Here is an 18,029-nt window from a genome sequence, read left to right as displayed (position 1 = left end):
AATGTAAAAATTGAAATTTAGGTGTTAGATTGGTAAATACATAGGAGTTGAGTGGTATGGATGTAAATCTCCCTATTATTTCTCTTCCTGCTATTATGTTTTTGACTATTACTTTTTTTATGCAGTCAAACTCTTGGGATATTAGGCCTAAGTACTGAGCAACAATGAGCTCCAAAGGAACAATATTGCATCCATCGGATTCGAGCTCCACCGACTGAAGTAATGACCTACCATGAAGGCTATGATTCGAGCCATGAATAATTTTAAAATTTATTCAAAGGTTGGTTCGACGGAGATATAGGCCTTCGAAGCAGACAAATAGCTTGGTATGTTCATGAAGTTAGCCAAAGAACCAGCAATCATCAGAATGGTTCCTTTGGGTTATCCGATCAGTCAGGCGCTAGTTGATGTATAATGTGTCATTGTTTAGTTTTGCAATTATTTGTTTTTCTTTCAGCGAGTTTTTTATAAATTTTTGTTTCTTAGGAATCACAGCACATCTTATGCTTTTTAGCCAGTTATATAGCCCATGCTTTTAGTCAGAGCAACCAAAAAAGGACGGAATTTGACTTGGGAAATGTTGTAAATCCGTGTATGCGTGAGATAATTACATAAACTGTGTTCATTAGATGCCAATATATGCCATTTATTTGCTAGTTTTTATATCATTAGTAATATTTTAGCAAAATTAATACATTAAAAACAGCAAAATTTGGGTTGGCTCAATTATGTAAAAAAAAATATACTTAAATAAAAAAATTAAAATTTAGTTGTTAGATGTGCAAAATATAGAGTAGTGGTAAGTATGTTAATGCTCCTATCTTCTAATTATATGAGTTAAATATGATCATTTACAACTTTGTCCATAAAAATGTATAAATGCAGTGAGAATATTAAGCTTCTGAAAAAGGAACAATTATTAATCTCAAATCATTTCGTTGCCTCATAAACATAACCGTATGCAACATCAGTGAGTAATGAGAAGAAACATGCATTTCTAAGGTCGCACGCTAAGCCTCAGAATTCGTGTTTTTCAGAACCAGAGCCTTTAGTTCGCCATTTTTGCTCTCTAGATACTCCTGGTTGCTTAAAATCCTGTCTGCGGTGCAATCTTCTTCCTATTTTAGCAAGTGAGCAAAAAGATCAGCTGACGAAGACGAGACAATCATTAATAAATAAAACAACGCAAATTTACAAACAAGCCATCATTAATCTCAAAATAATCAATTTTGGATATGCTTGAATTTGACTCCGAGATAAATCAATCCAAAACCAATTCAGAATAAATGAAGTAAACAGGAAATAAACAAAAAAATAGAAGTATTGCACATCAAGAGTTAATTAACCAATTGATGTGCCAAGCTACCAATTTCAATATTGATACAATTCCCTCACAGGTACACCTATATTGTTGAATCCCATGATAATACCTTCAACCCATCTTAATTTCATTAATTATTTCAAAGATCAAAGATAGAATAATAGCTTTAGTGAATTAAAAAATAGTTAACTAAATCTTGAAGTCTAAATTTATTGAAAATACCAATAAAATGCAATGTTATTATCTGTCAAGTTTTAAATAAAAAAAAAAAAACTAAGCATCGAACTCAAAAAAGTTATAATTGGAATATAATTATGAGTTGAGCTAGATGACACAATAAATGTTAAATTATCTATATATTACTTAAATAATATAATTTTTTATATCAAGATTAAGTTTTAGCCATATAAAAATGGTGACATTTTCATAAAATGAACCGAGCGATAGTTTGATCAATGATAACCATGGATCAAAGCAGTTGCAGGACCAATTCACTGTGAATTTAACCAGTTGAACCGCCGGTTCAGTTTGATTTTCTACTCCATGATTTTAAATGGTATCTGTCTTCATTATTTTCTTTGCTATTGTATGTTCCATACATTTGATGATTATTTTTAAACGCGCAAAAGGAGCTCTATAGTTTTTTAATAGCCTCTTTAAATATGACTTTTGGCTGCAGGTTATTTTACTTCCATCTCATCCCTAATTCAGTCATTTCCGATTCTTGATTAAGAATACGTCAGGTTTCTTTATTTTGGAGAATTTTTGCTAGTACTGTAGTGACAATTGGTGCCCTACGTTCTACTTGGCTCCTGTTATATAAAATTGCTGTTTTTAAATATGCTGAAGGTAACAAGTTGTCTAGTGTGGCCTATTTGCTTGGTAACAGTTGTAACAACCATCAAGAAGTAAATAGAATTGTGAAGAAATCAAAACAAATGATACTAATAAAAGGAAGAATTACAGATATACCACTAAATTCTTATGTATTTACATTATCTAACACCTAAACTTCAATTTTCAAAATCACACCTTCCCTGTTGCATAAAGAGGTGCATTTCACTTTTTAAATGTGAAAATGGTGATATTTTTTATGTGATAAAAAAGATTTGGGCTGTATGAATGTAAAAATTAAAGTTTAGGTGTTACATATGTAAATATGTAAGAACTGCGTGGATGTATGTAAATGCCCCAAAATAAAAACATGCAAAAAATGGTCATAAACAAGCACGTTATTAAAATAAAAACAAAAATTATAAGTGATCCCAAACAAGCCCTAACTAAATGGCATTTAAGATAAGTAATATAAAACACTCACTATGTGTGAAAAAAGGCCCACCAGGCATTAACCTACTAAACCCAACTATTAGCTCTTAGAACTAAGATTTCTAAACTTCGTTTAGGTTTGGCTATAAAATTAAAGATCTTACAATTTCATAAAAGTAGCTTCTGCAAGAGAAATGATAATCGGATTAGAGAGTTGGCGTTTGTAGCACTTATTAAGAATAAGATGGCTGAGAATAAACTTATGTGGCGTGAGCATATATATAAGAGATCAGAAAATGTGCCAAAAAAGTGGTTAGATAAAGTTAATGCATAAGAATTAAGAAGCAAAAGGCATACATTGAATATAGCATTGTTAGAAGTTGCATAAAAAAATTCATATAGCTAAAACAGAAATGTTAGGAAGTTGCTAAAGATGAAGACTAATCCAGAAATACTCACGTCTTCAGTCGCAGCAGATTGCAATGCTAAAATTTTGACCGTTGATCGATGGTAATCCGTCAAGACCTTATATGCTTCTTCCGGCAATTTATCCTACGAATGTAAAATCAGAGAAATTGAAACATACAAAATGGTGAGTTATAGAGTAAAATGCCAAAAATAGTCCCCTGACCTTTTATATGACGTCAATTTAGTCCTAGAGTCTATAAAAGTGCCAAATTTGTCCCCGAACTCTTTAGATCAAGGCTGAAATAGTCCCCCCTTGGAGACTTTGCTAGCTTATATTAAGAGAAATTTGAGCATAAATTGACACTTCTATAGGCTCTGAGACTACAATGATCCCCAACAAAGAATTAGGGGACTATTTTGACACTTTTCGGGTAAATTGAAGGTATAATGCAGAGAATTGATTTAAAATAGTACCTATGATTTTTGGCTAAATAAAATCATAAGGCAAAATAACTTCCCAAAAAACTCCCTCAAAGACCCCACTTTTCAATGCCATACAAGTTAAAACTATCAAATAACAAAATTTAAATGATGCTATGTCTGACCATTAAAGTTCCTGAAAATAGTTTATGACTACTTATCCATTTGCAAATCTGCAAACAAAAATCAAATTAACAGCTTTATTTAAGCATCAATGAAGATTTGGAGACTCATTTTTGTGTTCAATAGCTAATACCAATCATCGATTTTGAAAAGAGAACAAGTTTGTGAAGTCCCTTAATATGCAGCTGATTTAAATCTATGGTAAACTGCATTCAGGTCCCTTTGCTTTCATTCAAACCACAGGTTAGCACCAATATTCTAAAAAACTTCCACTCAAGACCTAGCCATTTTATTTCTTGCATTCATTTTGATCCATTCTGGTGAATTCCTTCCAACTATTTCCTCATCTGATGCCAGAAAACCACCAATGTGCTTGCAACCTTATCTTATCATCCAAATAGCCTCATTTCCATTAGCAGCTAAAGTAAGCTGCATGTTTCTGCTGCAAGTAAAGTACGCATAGATCTGCTAGTAAGCTCCTCATAATATGTCAGCATCCATGGACGGCCCATAACTATTGAAAGCTAAAGCATATAGGGGTGACAATGCTGGGGGGTCCATGTAAAGGTCCAAATAGGGCGACCAAAAACCCTTTGAAGGCCTAACCGTCCTTTGCCGTCAACATGGAAAAACTCTATAATTATTGCAGCTTCACATGCATGTGTGTTTGCACTTGTGAGGAAGGCAGAGAGAAATAATCTAAAGTAGTTGAGATTACAAAGGTCCATTCTTTCCGCTACATAGAGAAAATAGTATTACAAAGCAATGGAGTCAATTCAAGGTAGAGGTAAAGAGGGAGATCGGGGGATGAAAGTTGGATGATAGTGATGGTGAAAAAACAATACTGGTCACAGATTGTTGTCGAATGACGATAATCATGTGATGTTGGTCAGGTGATATAGTCAGGTGACTGTGATTGTTGATGGTGGTCGGCATTGGTCATCTAACAGAGTTCAAGACTTCTTCATGTCCACAAGTTCTCCGAGCTTAAGTTAAGATTCTCCTTTCATGTGAAAAATGAGGGTAAAAAAATTGACATTCTACTGAATTTAGCCAAAAATTCCAAGCACTCAATCGGATAATTCATTTTAATTTATCAAATCATAGATCGAGCGTTCGGCATTTAATGCCTTCAAATTTTCAAAATTGAATAACCTTGGGCCCTTGTACGTGTGTGTATGGATACAGCCACATCAAAACTTTTTCAAGCAATATCAAGATATGTTTGGCAGATAATTTCAGTTCGTTTCCTTTCCTCCATTCTACATTAGGCCAGCATTTGACACAAAAAGCACTTGTTAGCAGGTATATTTGTTTCCAATTTTGTGTTAAACAATTCAATTAAGGTTCAACCTTTCAAAGCAATGTTAGTAAAGCACAATTATCAAAGAACCTAAGGGATCAAGAATAGGTTAGCGCTTACTTTAAGTCGAGAAATCAGAGCAGCTATGGCCTCTCTAGGTGTTTGAAGGGCCTTGTTGTGTACCTACAGAACACCGGATCATAACAGGAGCCCATTATTAAAGTAAAATGATGAAATAATATCCATATTGCACTTGTGGATTTACAGAGATATAAACATAAGAAGGCAAGCATAGCTTCCTGACCTGCAAATAAAGCAAAGCTACAATCTTTGGCAAAAGCACTAACGGATCTGTTTCCAAAGAAATCTGTGAGGCTAAATCCTGTATAACATGATACATCAGATATATCAGTTTAAACATTAGCATCAAATAACCAACGCTGGAAATGAAAATTGACAAAAACAAATGATCTATGCTAAAATTAAAGAAAAACAAGATGCAAAAAGCAAGAATGGTAAATTATCGAATTTTGTAATCTTCAGTGAAAAATGGAGGGTCGTGTTACGTAGTCGACAGCCAATGTAAAATTTGACGAAAAATTATGACATGAATCCTTTTGATCATTGTGTAAATGTTAGGGCGTCCCCTCGAAACGACTCGTTGTATGGTCTGAATACAGTGAAAAATGTGCAAGGACCACTACACCGACGCCCGAAAGTTGTGTCAAATGAGCAAGAATTTCCACAATGTGCAAGGACCACTACACCGACGCCCGAAAGTTGTGTCAAATGAGCAAGAATTTCCACACTACGGACGGATGAGGGTAAAGAAGTTAGTCTATGAAACTAATATTAGAATACGATTTTGGACTATGGGCACTCTCACAGGTAAATTAATGGAATTAGTTGATATTATGATTTTTATAAAGATAAATATCTTATATATTTAAGAAACAAAATGTGTTGAAGAAAAGGCTAAGGAGATAGATAAGTTATAAAAATTGGTATTCAGGTAAATAAGAGTTGCACTATAAATGATGTAGGTGTAATTATAAATAAGAGCTTGAAAGATAATGTTGTAAAAATTAAAAGAAATGAAGATAGAATTATAGCTCTTAAGATTATTATTGATACTAAGATTTTTAATATTATAAGTGTTTATGCTCCTCAAGTAGGTTAGATACAGGTTTTTAAAAAAAATTATGGAATGACCTAGAAGACTTAATACAAATAATACCTCTTAAATAAAAAATTTAATTTGACGAGATTTAAATGAATATGTCGGTAGAGTGGTAGACGATTTTATAAATATTCATGGTGGCTACGGTTTTAGAGTGATTAATGAAGAAGGTAGAGTCATTTTAGATTTTTTTTTAGCATATGATTTTGTTATTCATCATATAATATTTTATTCAATAAAAGAAATAAGCATATTATTACTTAAAAGAATGGATTTAATAAAATACAAATTGATTTTTTTCTTATGAGAATAAGAGATCGTCGAGAATGTAAAGATTGTAAGGTCATTCTAAATAAAGATTTAAGTATTCAACATCGATTATTAATTCTAGATTATAAGATGAAGAATTGTAAAATAAAAAAAATTAGGAATCATTGTCATAGAATTAGATAATGACACCTAAAATACACAAATAAAATTATTTTTATGAGTAAACTTTAATATTTCAAAACTTGGGATGTTTATGAAGAAACAAATTCTATGTGGAATAAAGTAACAAACACTATTAACAAGTGACAAAAGATGTACTTGGATCAAAAGAAAAAGTTTATATAAATAAAAATAGTTTGTGGAATAATAATGTGAAAGAAACGATAAAACATAAGAAATTATGTTATAAATATTGGTTTAAATGTAAAAGCTTAGAAAGGAGGGGAAAATATAAAATGGCCAGTGAGGAGTCTAAGAGAACAATCCGTGACACTAAAAATTTTGCTTTTAGTAATTTTTATAATATATTAGATGCTAAAGAGAGTGAAACATATGTATAAACTAGCCAAACAAAGAGAAAAAAAAGGTAAAGATTTAACTCAAGTAAAGAGTATTAAAAATGAAACTCAAAAGGTATTTTTCTTAAAAAAAGATATTCAACACAAATTGTGAGTTATTTTGATAAATTTTTTAATGATGTTTCCGAAAATATGATCAACCTTAGTGATTTTAATAGCATTAATATTAATAAAATGTTTCATTTTACCGTCGCATTAGTAAAAAAGAAGTTGATGAGGCTTTAAGAAAAACCAATGCTGGAAAGTCTGTAGGACCTGATGATATCTCAATTGAAGTGTGAAAACATACAGAATTTTTGAGAGTTTCTTGGTTTACTAAACTCTTTAATATTATTTTAAAAACTAAAAGATGACTGAGGAGTAAAGGAAGAGTATTTTGGTCCCCAAGGAAGAGTATTTTGGTCCCCATTTTTAAGAATAAAGGGAATGCACAAGAGTGAGAAATATATAGAGAAATTAAGTTAATGTGCCATATTTTCAAATTATGGGAGAGAGTAATTGAACATAGGTTAAGACATATTACAAAGATTTCTAATAATCAATTTGGATTCATGTCGAACGGGTCTAAGATGGAAGCAATGCATTTATTGAGAGGCTTGATGAAGAAGTTCAAAGAGAATAAGGACAATCTACATATGATTTTTATTGATTTAGAAAACAAGAGATATCATTTGAAGAGTTCTAGAGAAGAAAGGTGTTGACATGAATTATATTCAAATCATTAAAGATATGTATACTAGAGTCATTACTTGTGTTCGAACAGAAGAAGGATTAACAAAATATTTTTCTAGTTCAGTTGGACTACATCCGGGATCGGCTTTAAGCCCATATCTTTTTGCTTTAGTTTTAGATGCTCTTACTGGACATTTACAGGAGGATGAATCTTAGTGTATGTTTTTCGCTGTTGATATTCTTCTCGTGTATAAGATTAGAGACAATGCTCAGGAAAAACTTGAATTATAGAGGTCTACATTGGAGTGTAAAGGCCTTTGTTTGAGTAGAAATAAAATTTAATACATGGAATGTAATTTTAGTAGTAGTAGCTCTAGTAACAGAGTTGTAACTATAGGTGATCAAATTATTTAAAGGTGTGAACGCTTCAGATATCTCGGATCTATAGATGGGGATGTTATTAGTAGAATTCAAGTTGGTTGGTTGAAGTGGAGGAATGCTTAGGGTCTATTGTGTGATAGAAAAGTAGCTCATAGACTAAAAAGAAAATTTTATAAGATGGTGGTGAGACCTGCAATGCTCTATGGTTGAATATTGGCCTTTAAAAGAGAAGCATAAAACTGAGTTAAGTGTTGTCGAGATGAGAATGCTTAGGTTGATGAGTGGATTTACACTTAGAGATCAAATGTGAAATGAATATATCTGTGACAGGGATCGGTGTAGTTCCAGTGGCGGATGGTTTGGTCACATTAAACGTCGACCATCTGATGATTAGATTAGAAGAGTATATGTTTTAGATCCGATTTATGTTAAGAAAGGCGAAGGTAGACCTAAAAAGACTTGGGCATATTGTATAGAAAATTATCTTAATTTATTAAAATTAAATGAAAATATAGAACACAATGGATAAAAAGGTTTCATGTAGCAAACCCCACTTATTGGGATAAAGACTTCTTGTTGTTATTGTTGTAATCTTCAGTGAGTTGGTGTAAATGAAAAAGTTTGACAAATAATTTAATAGTCATCTACTAAACAACAGTCGATCCTAATTATCAGGCTTATTGCGCATATTTTAAGGCTTCATATAAAATTTTGGAATAGGGTTATCACAAGCAGAAAGCAGTTCAAAAATAACAAAAGGGACATACATCAAACAGAAATTCTCAAAAGAAAAACAAAATACGGAATTAATTACAAATGCACGTTGCCATTTGCGTAAAAAAACACCTCTAAGGATGGATAAACACTAACCCTAATAGTTAGTTATCTTTCCCAGAAAAGGGTGGGATTTATTTCTGTGGTCATCTAACAGCAAGATAAATGGTTAAAAAGAAGATCACTTGCTAATTGCAGTCAATATTAACAGAGTAAACTATGATGGAGATGCACTTATTAACGTTTTAACCATACCTTTCCATAGGATTGCAACAGGGACTTCTCTAATTTGTCATCAAGCTTCTTCAATTCTACTCCACTGCAATAATAAAAAAAGGGAGTTAAATTGATAACTATTTTCACACATAGGTCATAATAAAGTGGGTTAATGACCTCTCCTCTGCGAGATCCTTGAATGCAGCCGTGAAAGTGCCCACATGCTGCCACGCATTAGTTCCATATCAATCAAGTCACCGGGAATGGAAGCAGTTAGTGAAATTATTGAACTTACATCCATAATATTAGACAACTCAAAACATATACAAGGAAAAAGTGTACCCAAAAAAGAATTGTTTTTTACAAAAGGTTACAATGGCCAGGCATTGCTTACAATGATCAAGCCAGTAGACATGAAAGTTAAATTGAAAGTGCATCAATAAAATTGCATTATAAAAAAATAAGAAAAAGTCAAAGGTGAACGGGTGAAGAAGTGTTTCAGAGAGCAATATACAATAAAATTTTATAAATTGTTATCTAAAATGGCACCATCTACCATTGAAATCATGAAGGGAACATCTAGACAGATGAAATTCACACAAATCATTTTCGTTATAATTTTTTTTCCACTTCCATATTAAGTTATTACTAGAAAAGGTGCAGCATGCAAAACTATTAAATATGATATTACCAAATAAAAAGACATGGAATTTTGTAAGCAAAGAAATGTTCATACTTAGACAAGCAAGTCCTTATTAGCATCTCAAAGCACTTAGAATCAAGTACTCCCCAGTCCCAACGAGGATGCATGCCAAATTCATAATTACATCTTAGTTCATATTAATTTCATTTTTTTTACCAATAAGATGTAATGTGATATAAATTAGCTGAAAATATGGTTCACAAAAAAGCTTGTTGTTTTCACTTGTGAAGCTCAATAGCTAGCTTGATTTCAACTAATTTTCACAAACCCGATTGCTTAACAGGGTAAAACTGATATATATATATATATATATATATATATATATTTCTGACTAGAATGTCAAAATAATCCTCAATTATTTACATGGGATCATTTGTCTTATGAGTGCAAGTATGTTTATTTATATTTGTCTGCATATGTGCGTATACACACTCATATTCGTATGTGTATATTTTTGGGATAAATACATTTTATAATTCATAAAAGAGTTTTTAGTAGTCTGCATGCTCATGGACAACTCATATTTGGCTAGATAAACAAATGACCAAAACTCAAATAAAAAATTGGCATGTTTGCTTATCGAGCCAAGTCAAACAACAACTGAGCTTGTTTAAGCTCAGCTCATTTACACCCTGGCTGTAAAATAAACAAAGCTTTACTTTGCATTATTTTATAAAAAAAAACAAAAATGATAAATTTGCAATGCATAAAGGACTAGGAATGTGAAAATCCAATAACGGTGGCTCCAAAAAAAGAAAAAAAGTGGTTTTAACTTAACAGAGCAATTCTAACTTAAAGAATATTGGAAAATTGGTGGCTGAGAAAGCTTGACAAAAAAAAAAAAAAAAACATATGATCCCTGTCCAAATTTACCAACAAAACTAATTAGATCAAAACAACTAAGAATTCCTCAAGCTCACCCAAAAATGAAAGAAGAAGCATTAAAATTTGACAATAAAAATAGTAATGAGCATCAAATAACAACTCAGGCAAGCATTCTCCTAATATAGCACCGACCTTTTCTTCTAATGCTTCAACAACAGCTTGAACCTTTGTTGATAGCGAATCGGGCAAGCTCTTAGCCTAACAGAAATAGATCATTAAAGTTCATATCCTGGAATTCAAAACTTTAAAATCAAAAGCAGAGCTTGTAAATATGTGAGAGATTGTATCAAACCAAAGAGACACGGTTTGCAGAGGTTATTTGTACAGCGTCAAAATTTTCTCCTACTTCAATTTTGATTCCTTCTTTTAGTTTGCTATCCGTGACCTAAAAAAAATTATAAACATTTGACGGTGACTTTAATTAAGAAAGAAATTCATGATGACCTTCTAAAACAGAGAATCATCCAGTTATTACTATATAATGGAATGCCTGAAATGGCCAACTGTATCTGACTAACAATTATTTAATTCAAAAGCTTAACCACGCTGTTGTTTAATTCAAAAGGAGCATTAACATACACACCACCCATTTCTATATATTACATATCTAACACCTAAACTTGGCTTTTTTACATTTAAACCACTTTAAACCACCCAAATCTTTCATAAACCACCCAAATCTTTCATATAACATAAAAAATACCACAATTTAAACTTTTAAATAGTGAAATACACATTTTCATGCATAGGTGAGATGGTATTTATGTAAAAATTGAAGTTTGTGTTATATATGTAAATACACATTTGAGTGACATATATGAAATTCATATATAGGTAACAAAAACTAACAAAAACAGTTAGGCCAGACTATAAAATATTAAAATGGATCATAACAAGCTAGCATAATTTCTTTCTTATTTCTTTTCATTTTCATTTAGAATGTCTGTCCATCATTGCAATTAAATTTCCAAGCTCTGTGCAAAAAATTGTATAATGTGATCTTTACCAGAGTTTGAATGAGTTTGTCGACAATGGGAGCTGCCAGTGCTTCGAGCAGATGCTTGTGTAGAATTTCCTGGGCATGAAATGTGTCTTCTGGTCACTTATGGAACTTCAAGAGAATTAGCAAAAAATATATATATATGTTTGTAGATCTTACACAGAGAGAAGGATCATCATCAAAGAGATCCAGCGCTCTCTCACAGAGCTCTAAATCAAAGAAAGCCTAAAGCACAAGAAAACAAAACAAATAAAATGACTGATAAAGATAAACTGAATGAAGATTCAAGTGAAAGACTGCTTAAAAAACATGGTAAAAATGTAGATGAAATGGTGTAGCTCCAGATTTTAGTGATATTATGGCGCAAGAAGGGGAAACATATCCAATTGTTTCTGAAAAAAAAAAAAAAACAGTTGTCAATTACTCTAGGTATTTTCTTTGAGCATTGTTGATCTTCTCTTCTTTAGCAACTCGAATAATGCTGGCCTCAAATAGGAAGGCGTAATCATTTGAGCATACTGCGTGTGGATCATTAGAACCAAAAACTTAAATCCATTTCATGTTGAAGCAGCATGCTTCGCACCTCATTTTAGTCTAAGAGCTTCACATTCTTCTAATTATCACTAGAGGAGCAGTCCCAGCGACACCGTTCTAAGGCTTCAAGAAGATATCTAGGAAGCGGATTTGTTGGAAGATGGGTGTGGAATAAAAGGGAAACAGAATATGAAAGGTTGACGATGTTTGGGAGAGTAGATGAAGCGTCTAATGTAGGGCTGTCAAAAAAGCTCATTGTTCGCAAACAGCTCGTGTTCGACTCATTAAGTAGCTCGTGTTCGGCTCGTTCGTTAAGTATACGAGTCGAACACGAACAAATTTTTAAAGCTCGAATTATAAACGGGCCGAACACGAACAGCTCTTTGTTCGCTCGTGTTCAGCTCGTTTTAGCTCGAAATAAAAAAATTATATAAGTTTTTATATAATAATATATTACATATATTATTTATATAATAATATATTATATATATTTATATCTAAGTTTAAATCATAATACCTCATGTGGCAATGTGGTTAGTGTTTAACGAGCTAATTTCGAGACGAACACGAACACAAATATTTAAATCGAGCCGAACACGAACACACTGTTCACGAGCCGATTTCGAACACGAGCTATTTCGAACGAGCCGAACACGAGCCAAGTCTGAGCTTGCTTAAGCTCGGCTCGTTTACAGCCCTAGTCTAACGGCTGGTCTGGACTAGAAAAACTGAAAAGAACCAAAATAGCCCAGTCCCAACGAGGCACAGTTACTGAAGGGGATCCACCACTTGTTCCTGGAAATACAACAGACGCGCCACTCACAAAAAGAAGAGGCCACAAAACTCAAGAGAGCAGAAAATCAAAACAGTAAAATACCAAATATATAGTCTTCTGATAGAAAATAACCCTAATTAAAAATAAAGAAAAAGGCGGTGAGACCTGCAATGCTATGGCGCAAACTGTCAACCTTTAGAAGAGAAGCATGAAACTAATTTAAATTTTGTTGAAATGAGAATGCATAGGAGGATTAGTGGCTTGAAACAGAGACAAAATGTGAAATGAATGTATCCGCCAAAGGGTTAGTGTAGCTCCAGTGTCAAAAAAGATTACAGAGTTGTCTTAGATGGTTTGGTCACATTAAACGTTGGTCATCTGATGATCTGATTAGGAGAGCAGATGTTTTAAATTCAACTTATGTTATGAAAGGTAGATGTAGACCTAAAAAGACTTCGGCAAATTGTATAAAAAATGATCTTAATTTATTAGAATTAAATGAAAACAGGACACTCAAAAGGACATAATGCAGAAACAATATTGATGTAGCCAAGCCCACTTAGTGGGATAAAAGACTTGTAGTAGAAATAAAAAAATAGAAAAATGAACAAAAAAAGATAAGAAACCTTGTCGAATTGATAACGAGACGGGGGGCATTTAGGCGGTTCATCACCCCCGCTATTCTAGGAGTTTCACACATCGTGGAACCGCGGGATTTCTGCACCCACATCCCTCGGAGCACAGGAAAATGATTAAAGCGATCATGTATAGGTAACGGTGCCATGTGATCATTAATATTGGCGAGTAGGAGTTGAACATCTTACCATTTTTTAGATTATTACTCATATCACATGCTTAAGTTCCTCCATTAGTTAATGTGTTTTGTGATCATCATGTCTTGTCTTCCTTCTTCAAAGAGGAGTTTAATAATGATCACTCTTTCAAAGGCATTGATGAACCTCTTCACAAGTAGCCCAACAAGATTTAACAATTATTAAAATAATTTGTTCAAGAGCTTAGCATGCAGTTCAAAGTTGACACAAGAGAGACACTTAAAAATAAGTTGAGAAGTATGGTTTCTTTTACTCCAAAGTTATTGCAGGTTGCTTGGAACTACACTAATGTTGTTTGGGATTGTTAATCCCGCTGAATTGATGAATTTCGGCATGGAAACCCAAATTTAGGCCCAAAAGAAGCCACCTAGAATGAACCATGATTCAAGGGAAAATGACCCACTTGACCCACAAGAGGAGATGACTAGCCAAGTCCAATCAGTTTCTACTGGTAGAAAAGAACAATCCATTGCACCATCAAACTCAGTTCGATTAGTCAAATAGACAAGGTTGTCAAACTCAGCCCAAAGAACCACTAGGAAGGTCATATATCTCAACATGGCTGAGACCATAGAAGAGCGCATAATGAGGTACTTCAAATGCATCCCACACAGAATGCATATAGGATCTGAGATATAAAATAGATCATAGAATCATAGGAAAATAACTTTTACAAGACAATTGGCTAAAAGAGTTAAAATATCAGGGGATTAAATAAAACAGAAAAAAGTAAAGGAGCATCAGAACCCATCAAAATCCTAATAGCTAGGCTGGCTGCCTACTATGGATAACCCAGCTACACAATCCCTGGCTGTCAGTGTCAGTACTCATCCTACAAAACGCATGTCTTGTGACAATACGCTGAATCCCATCTCTCACCATCATCCATCCACCTAGCTTATGTTATGACCCACCTTGCTTACATTGTGCCCACCTTGCTTAATATGAATCATCTTTATGGATATCTGTCACTGTCATAATATCACTTGCTAATAAATTGACTGATAATCAGGCTGAATAATATTATTTGCAATGAAGCTAATTGTCAGCAAAAAGAAGATATCTAGCTAACGATGCAATATTTTTAAAATTAACATTTACAAAGATTGAAAATATAATTTCTTTTCTATTCCCATTACCACACTCATTTATTTTTCTTCAGTATATACATCATTGATCAACGGCAGCTCCTACAAGTATCACATGAATGGCAGTTGCCTCAAGTGAAATGACAAAAAATCACAGCCTAGAGAGGGATTTAGCATTAACTCGAGGTTAATCTTGACGATTTTGATAAAATCAAGCATATTCTTCCTTCAATGTATCAAAACACTTGAAATAGTTTTTTCAAGTAACAAAAAATGATCCATTTGAAAGGATCGTGAGCTTCAAAAATTATTTCACTTATATCGAATATAGTTATTTGACTAGCCTAACAACATGCCTCCATAAAGCTTTATTGAAGAAGATTCATCAAACTTCAGAATGAAGAAAGATATGCCACAACAAAGAAATATTTTAATCTGAATTGATTAGAACTTTATGGAGATTTCAACAATTATCTTTAAAGGAGATATGCCATTAATAAAAAATACAGAAGAAAAAAAAATGAACATGATAAAGATAAGAAAAAATAAATTCAATTTCCAAACTGGCAAGAAGACAACTTAGAAAATATTTGTGCCTTAGCTAGAGATGATTTCCTAGTAAAATATGAACTTCATTGGGAAAATTATACTATAGTAAAATCACAAGTGAATTCAATAGCAAGTGATGTTATAGAAAAGTGATGCTATGTCAAGTCAGTAATCCAATAAAATGATTCAATATAAGGTAGTCAAAACTCATAACACATGAAGGAGATACACGTAAACCACAAGGCATAGAACATAATATTTCTTCATAGTAGATTCACTTTTTCTAGGCGCAACTACACAATACAACTTTCACATTTTGCGGCCAAATTATGTGTTAGCCATATTTCTTCATAGTAGATTCACTTTTTCTAGGCACAACTACACAATACAACTACTTTCACATTTTGCGGCCAAATTATGTGTTAGCCAAAGCTTATCTTAGTGTTTTAGTTTTGAAAAGCTAATTTTGTAAAAGATCGTATAACCCTGAGAGGTTTAAGGGGAGTAAGAAGCCTTAGCAAGCTTGCCGAAGCCTTGTGTAAGAAGGTTCTCTCTAGAAATTTTTCGCAACACTTGTGAATAAATTAATTTAGTATTAAAGCTTGGTTTGCCTAATGAGGACATCTAATTTGATGATTATATTATTTGAGTTTCACTGCAGCTGATGGTATGTCCAATTATTTTGAAAAATAGCTTTCCATAAATATATAAAATTTAAAGGAAAATAAGTTAATCCAACTTCATTTTTGATATTTTTTAATATTCCTATGATAGAAAATAAAGGTAGGCTATTTTCACGGACAAATAGTCCCATATCCGCTAGGAGTAGGCCGAAAACAGTATTTAAGTCCTGGGCTGCCCACCACCCCCAAGGGCTCTTTTGGGAGATGACAAGTGGTATCAGAGCAGGTTACTGTCTGCCAGGTGTGTGGACTCTCCATGATCGAGTGGGACTCTCGGTGGAGCCGATCCGTGACGAGGGCTTCATGTGATTGGGTGAAGGAGAATGTCACGAACAAATAGTCTCACATCGGCTAGGGGTAGAACCGAAAAGCAATATTTAAGTCCTAAGTTGCCCACCACCCCTAAGGGCTCTTTTGGGAGGTGACCGAAAAGCAATATTTAAGTCCTAGGTTGCCCACCACCCCTAAGGGCTCTTTTGGGAGGTGACACTATGCTCTACTTTCAAAAGCAATATGTGAAGCATGCAGTTCAAAATTTGAAGCTTTATACCAAAATTCCTTGGTCTAAATTGTTATGTTATAATTTAGTTTGTGTCTAGCTAGAGAAGTTTGGATCAAAAATCAACAACATATCATAATATAAGAAGGATCAGTTTAGTTAGACTTCTGATTACCTAAAAAAAGGAAAAAAAACAAATAGTTCAATATAATCATAGGTTGATAATATATGGAAGCATTAATAACTACTCCTTTTAATAACTATTTAATTATAGACTATGCCCCTCTTCCAAAATTTTGAAAAATTCCTTACTACATGAGCACAATAGATGATCAGATTTATACCCTAGTTAAACAATCATCGATTTTTAATATTCTTACACCTTTGGGAGTAAGAAGAGCTTTCCTCCCGTCTCTTTTAGGACTTAAATCAGGATTTAGTAAGTTGGATTGTGAGGCAGATTTATTTCATCGTCACACATATTCTCCTCCGTCGCACCCTGATTTTCGTCGCATTCTGATTTTCGTAAATCCGGACTTATTGGATTTGATAAATCATAATTAATATGAATCTGAGCTGCAGTCAAACGCATCCCTAAACTTCCATATTCGCACACAAACCTTTAATATTACGTCAAAAATAACAACAAAGTCGGAGTAGCAGTATTTTTCCTTTTATTTTTTGAACAAATGTAGTTGGATAAAACCCAGTTTCAGGTAATTCATAATCTGATATTGTGTTTCATGCAATCAAGTTAACCATTCAAGGCTAGGGTTTAGCGACTCTTTCACTCCACTATCAACTTAAGGGTTCAAATTTATCGAGAAAAGTAATCCTGCAGACACCAAACAAAGTAAAGCGGTTCTTGATACTGACAAACCCCTAGTGCGAACCACCATAGGAAAGGAGAAAATCAAGAGCGATGGTACCTCTGAAAGCGAGGGCGAGAAGGCACTGGTGGACATGACACGAAGCTATTGAATCAAAGCCTCGCGATGGCTTCGAAGGCGAGGGCTACGTTGCAAGAAGAACAGTGTATGATCGAGAAGTGAGGTTGACTTCAGAAGCGCCGAGTGACTAAGCGAGACCGCCTGGGAAGAGAAACTTTACGAAGAACATAAAATTAACGGAGCACATAATTTAACTTTCCTTTTCTACGATAAATCCAAAAATAAATCCTGTTAAAAGTATACTATCAAAGTGACCAAACAGCCCCTTTGATGTTAGAAATGTAAATAAAGAAAAATTAGGTGGTATGTATGTAAATTCTCTAAAAATAAATTAAGAGAAAAAAGTATATGTTTTTTTTTTTAATTTTAAATTAGATGTAAAATAATTTCTTCTCCCAAAATTACGGTGCATATATTATTCAAGCAAATTTTTTATATCGCTCAAACTATTCTTATTTTTAAAAACAAAATATTTAACTCTTAATTAAAAGGAAGATTTGCATACACACCACTCAATTTTTAAATATTTTACGAAAAGATAATAAAGTTTAAATATTA

General features: G+C 33.2%; 2 protein-coding genes across 2 annotated transcripts in view; one reads left to right on the top strand and one right to left on the bottom strand.

The window, feature by feature from the left end:
* Window positions 1-645, top strand: part of LOC110020585 — a 100,701-nt gene extending 100,056 nt beyond the window's left edge. Inside the window, 1 exon segment of the mRNA XM_020718736.1 lies at window positions 126-645. Coding sequence (XP_020574395.1) covers window positions 126-168 — 43 coding nt within the window. The 3' untranslated portion in view covers window positions 169-645.
* A 254-nt stretch (window positions 646-899) lies between these two features.
* The window catches only part of LOC110020584 (E3 UFM1-protein ligase 1 homolog), a 78,350-nt gene continuing 61,220 nt past the window's right edge, over window positions 900-18,029 (bottom strand). The window contains exons 12-20 of the mRNA XM_020718735.1: window positions 11,567-11,635; window positions 10,853-10,945; window positions 10,693-10,758; window positions 9,150-9,196; window positions 9,012-9,075; window positions 5,206-5,283; window positions 5,022-5,084; window positions 3,047-3,139; window positions 900-1,118 (exon numbers count right to left, since the gene is read on the bottom strand). Coding sequence (XP_020574394.1) covers window positions 1,011-1,118; window positions 3,047-3,139; window positions 5,022-5,084; window positions 5,206-5,283; window positions 9,012-9,075; window positions 9,150-9,196; window positions 10,693-10,758; window positions 10,853-10,945; window positions 11,567-11,635 — 681 coding nt within the window. The 3' untranslated portion in view covers window positions 900-1,010. The remainder of the gene's footprint in view (window positions 1,119-3,046; window positions 3,140-5,021; window positions 5,085-5,205; window positions 5,284-9,011; window positions 9,076-9,149; window positions 9,197-10,692; window positions 10,759-10,852; window positions 10,946-11,566; window positions 11,636-18,029) is intronic.

Source organism: Phalaenopsis equestris, unplaced genomic scaffold (assembly GCF_001263595.1).
Source record: "Phalaenopsis equestris unplaced genomic scaffold, ASM126359v1 Scaffold000104, whole genome shotgun sequence".
Classification (NCBI taxonomy): Eukaryota; Viridiplantae; Streptophyta; class Magnoliopsida; order Asparagales; family Orchidaceae; genus Phalaenopsis; species Phalaenopsis equestris.
This window is presented reverse-complemented; position numbering and strand designations above follow the sequence as displayed.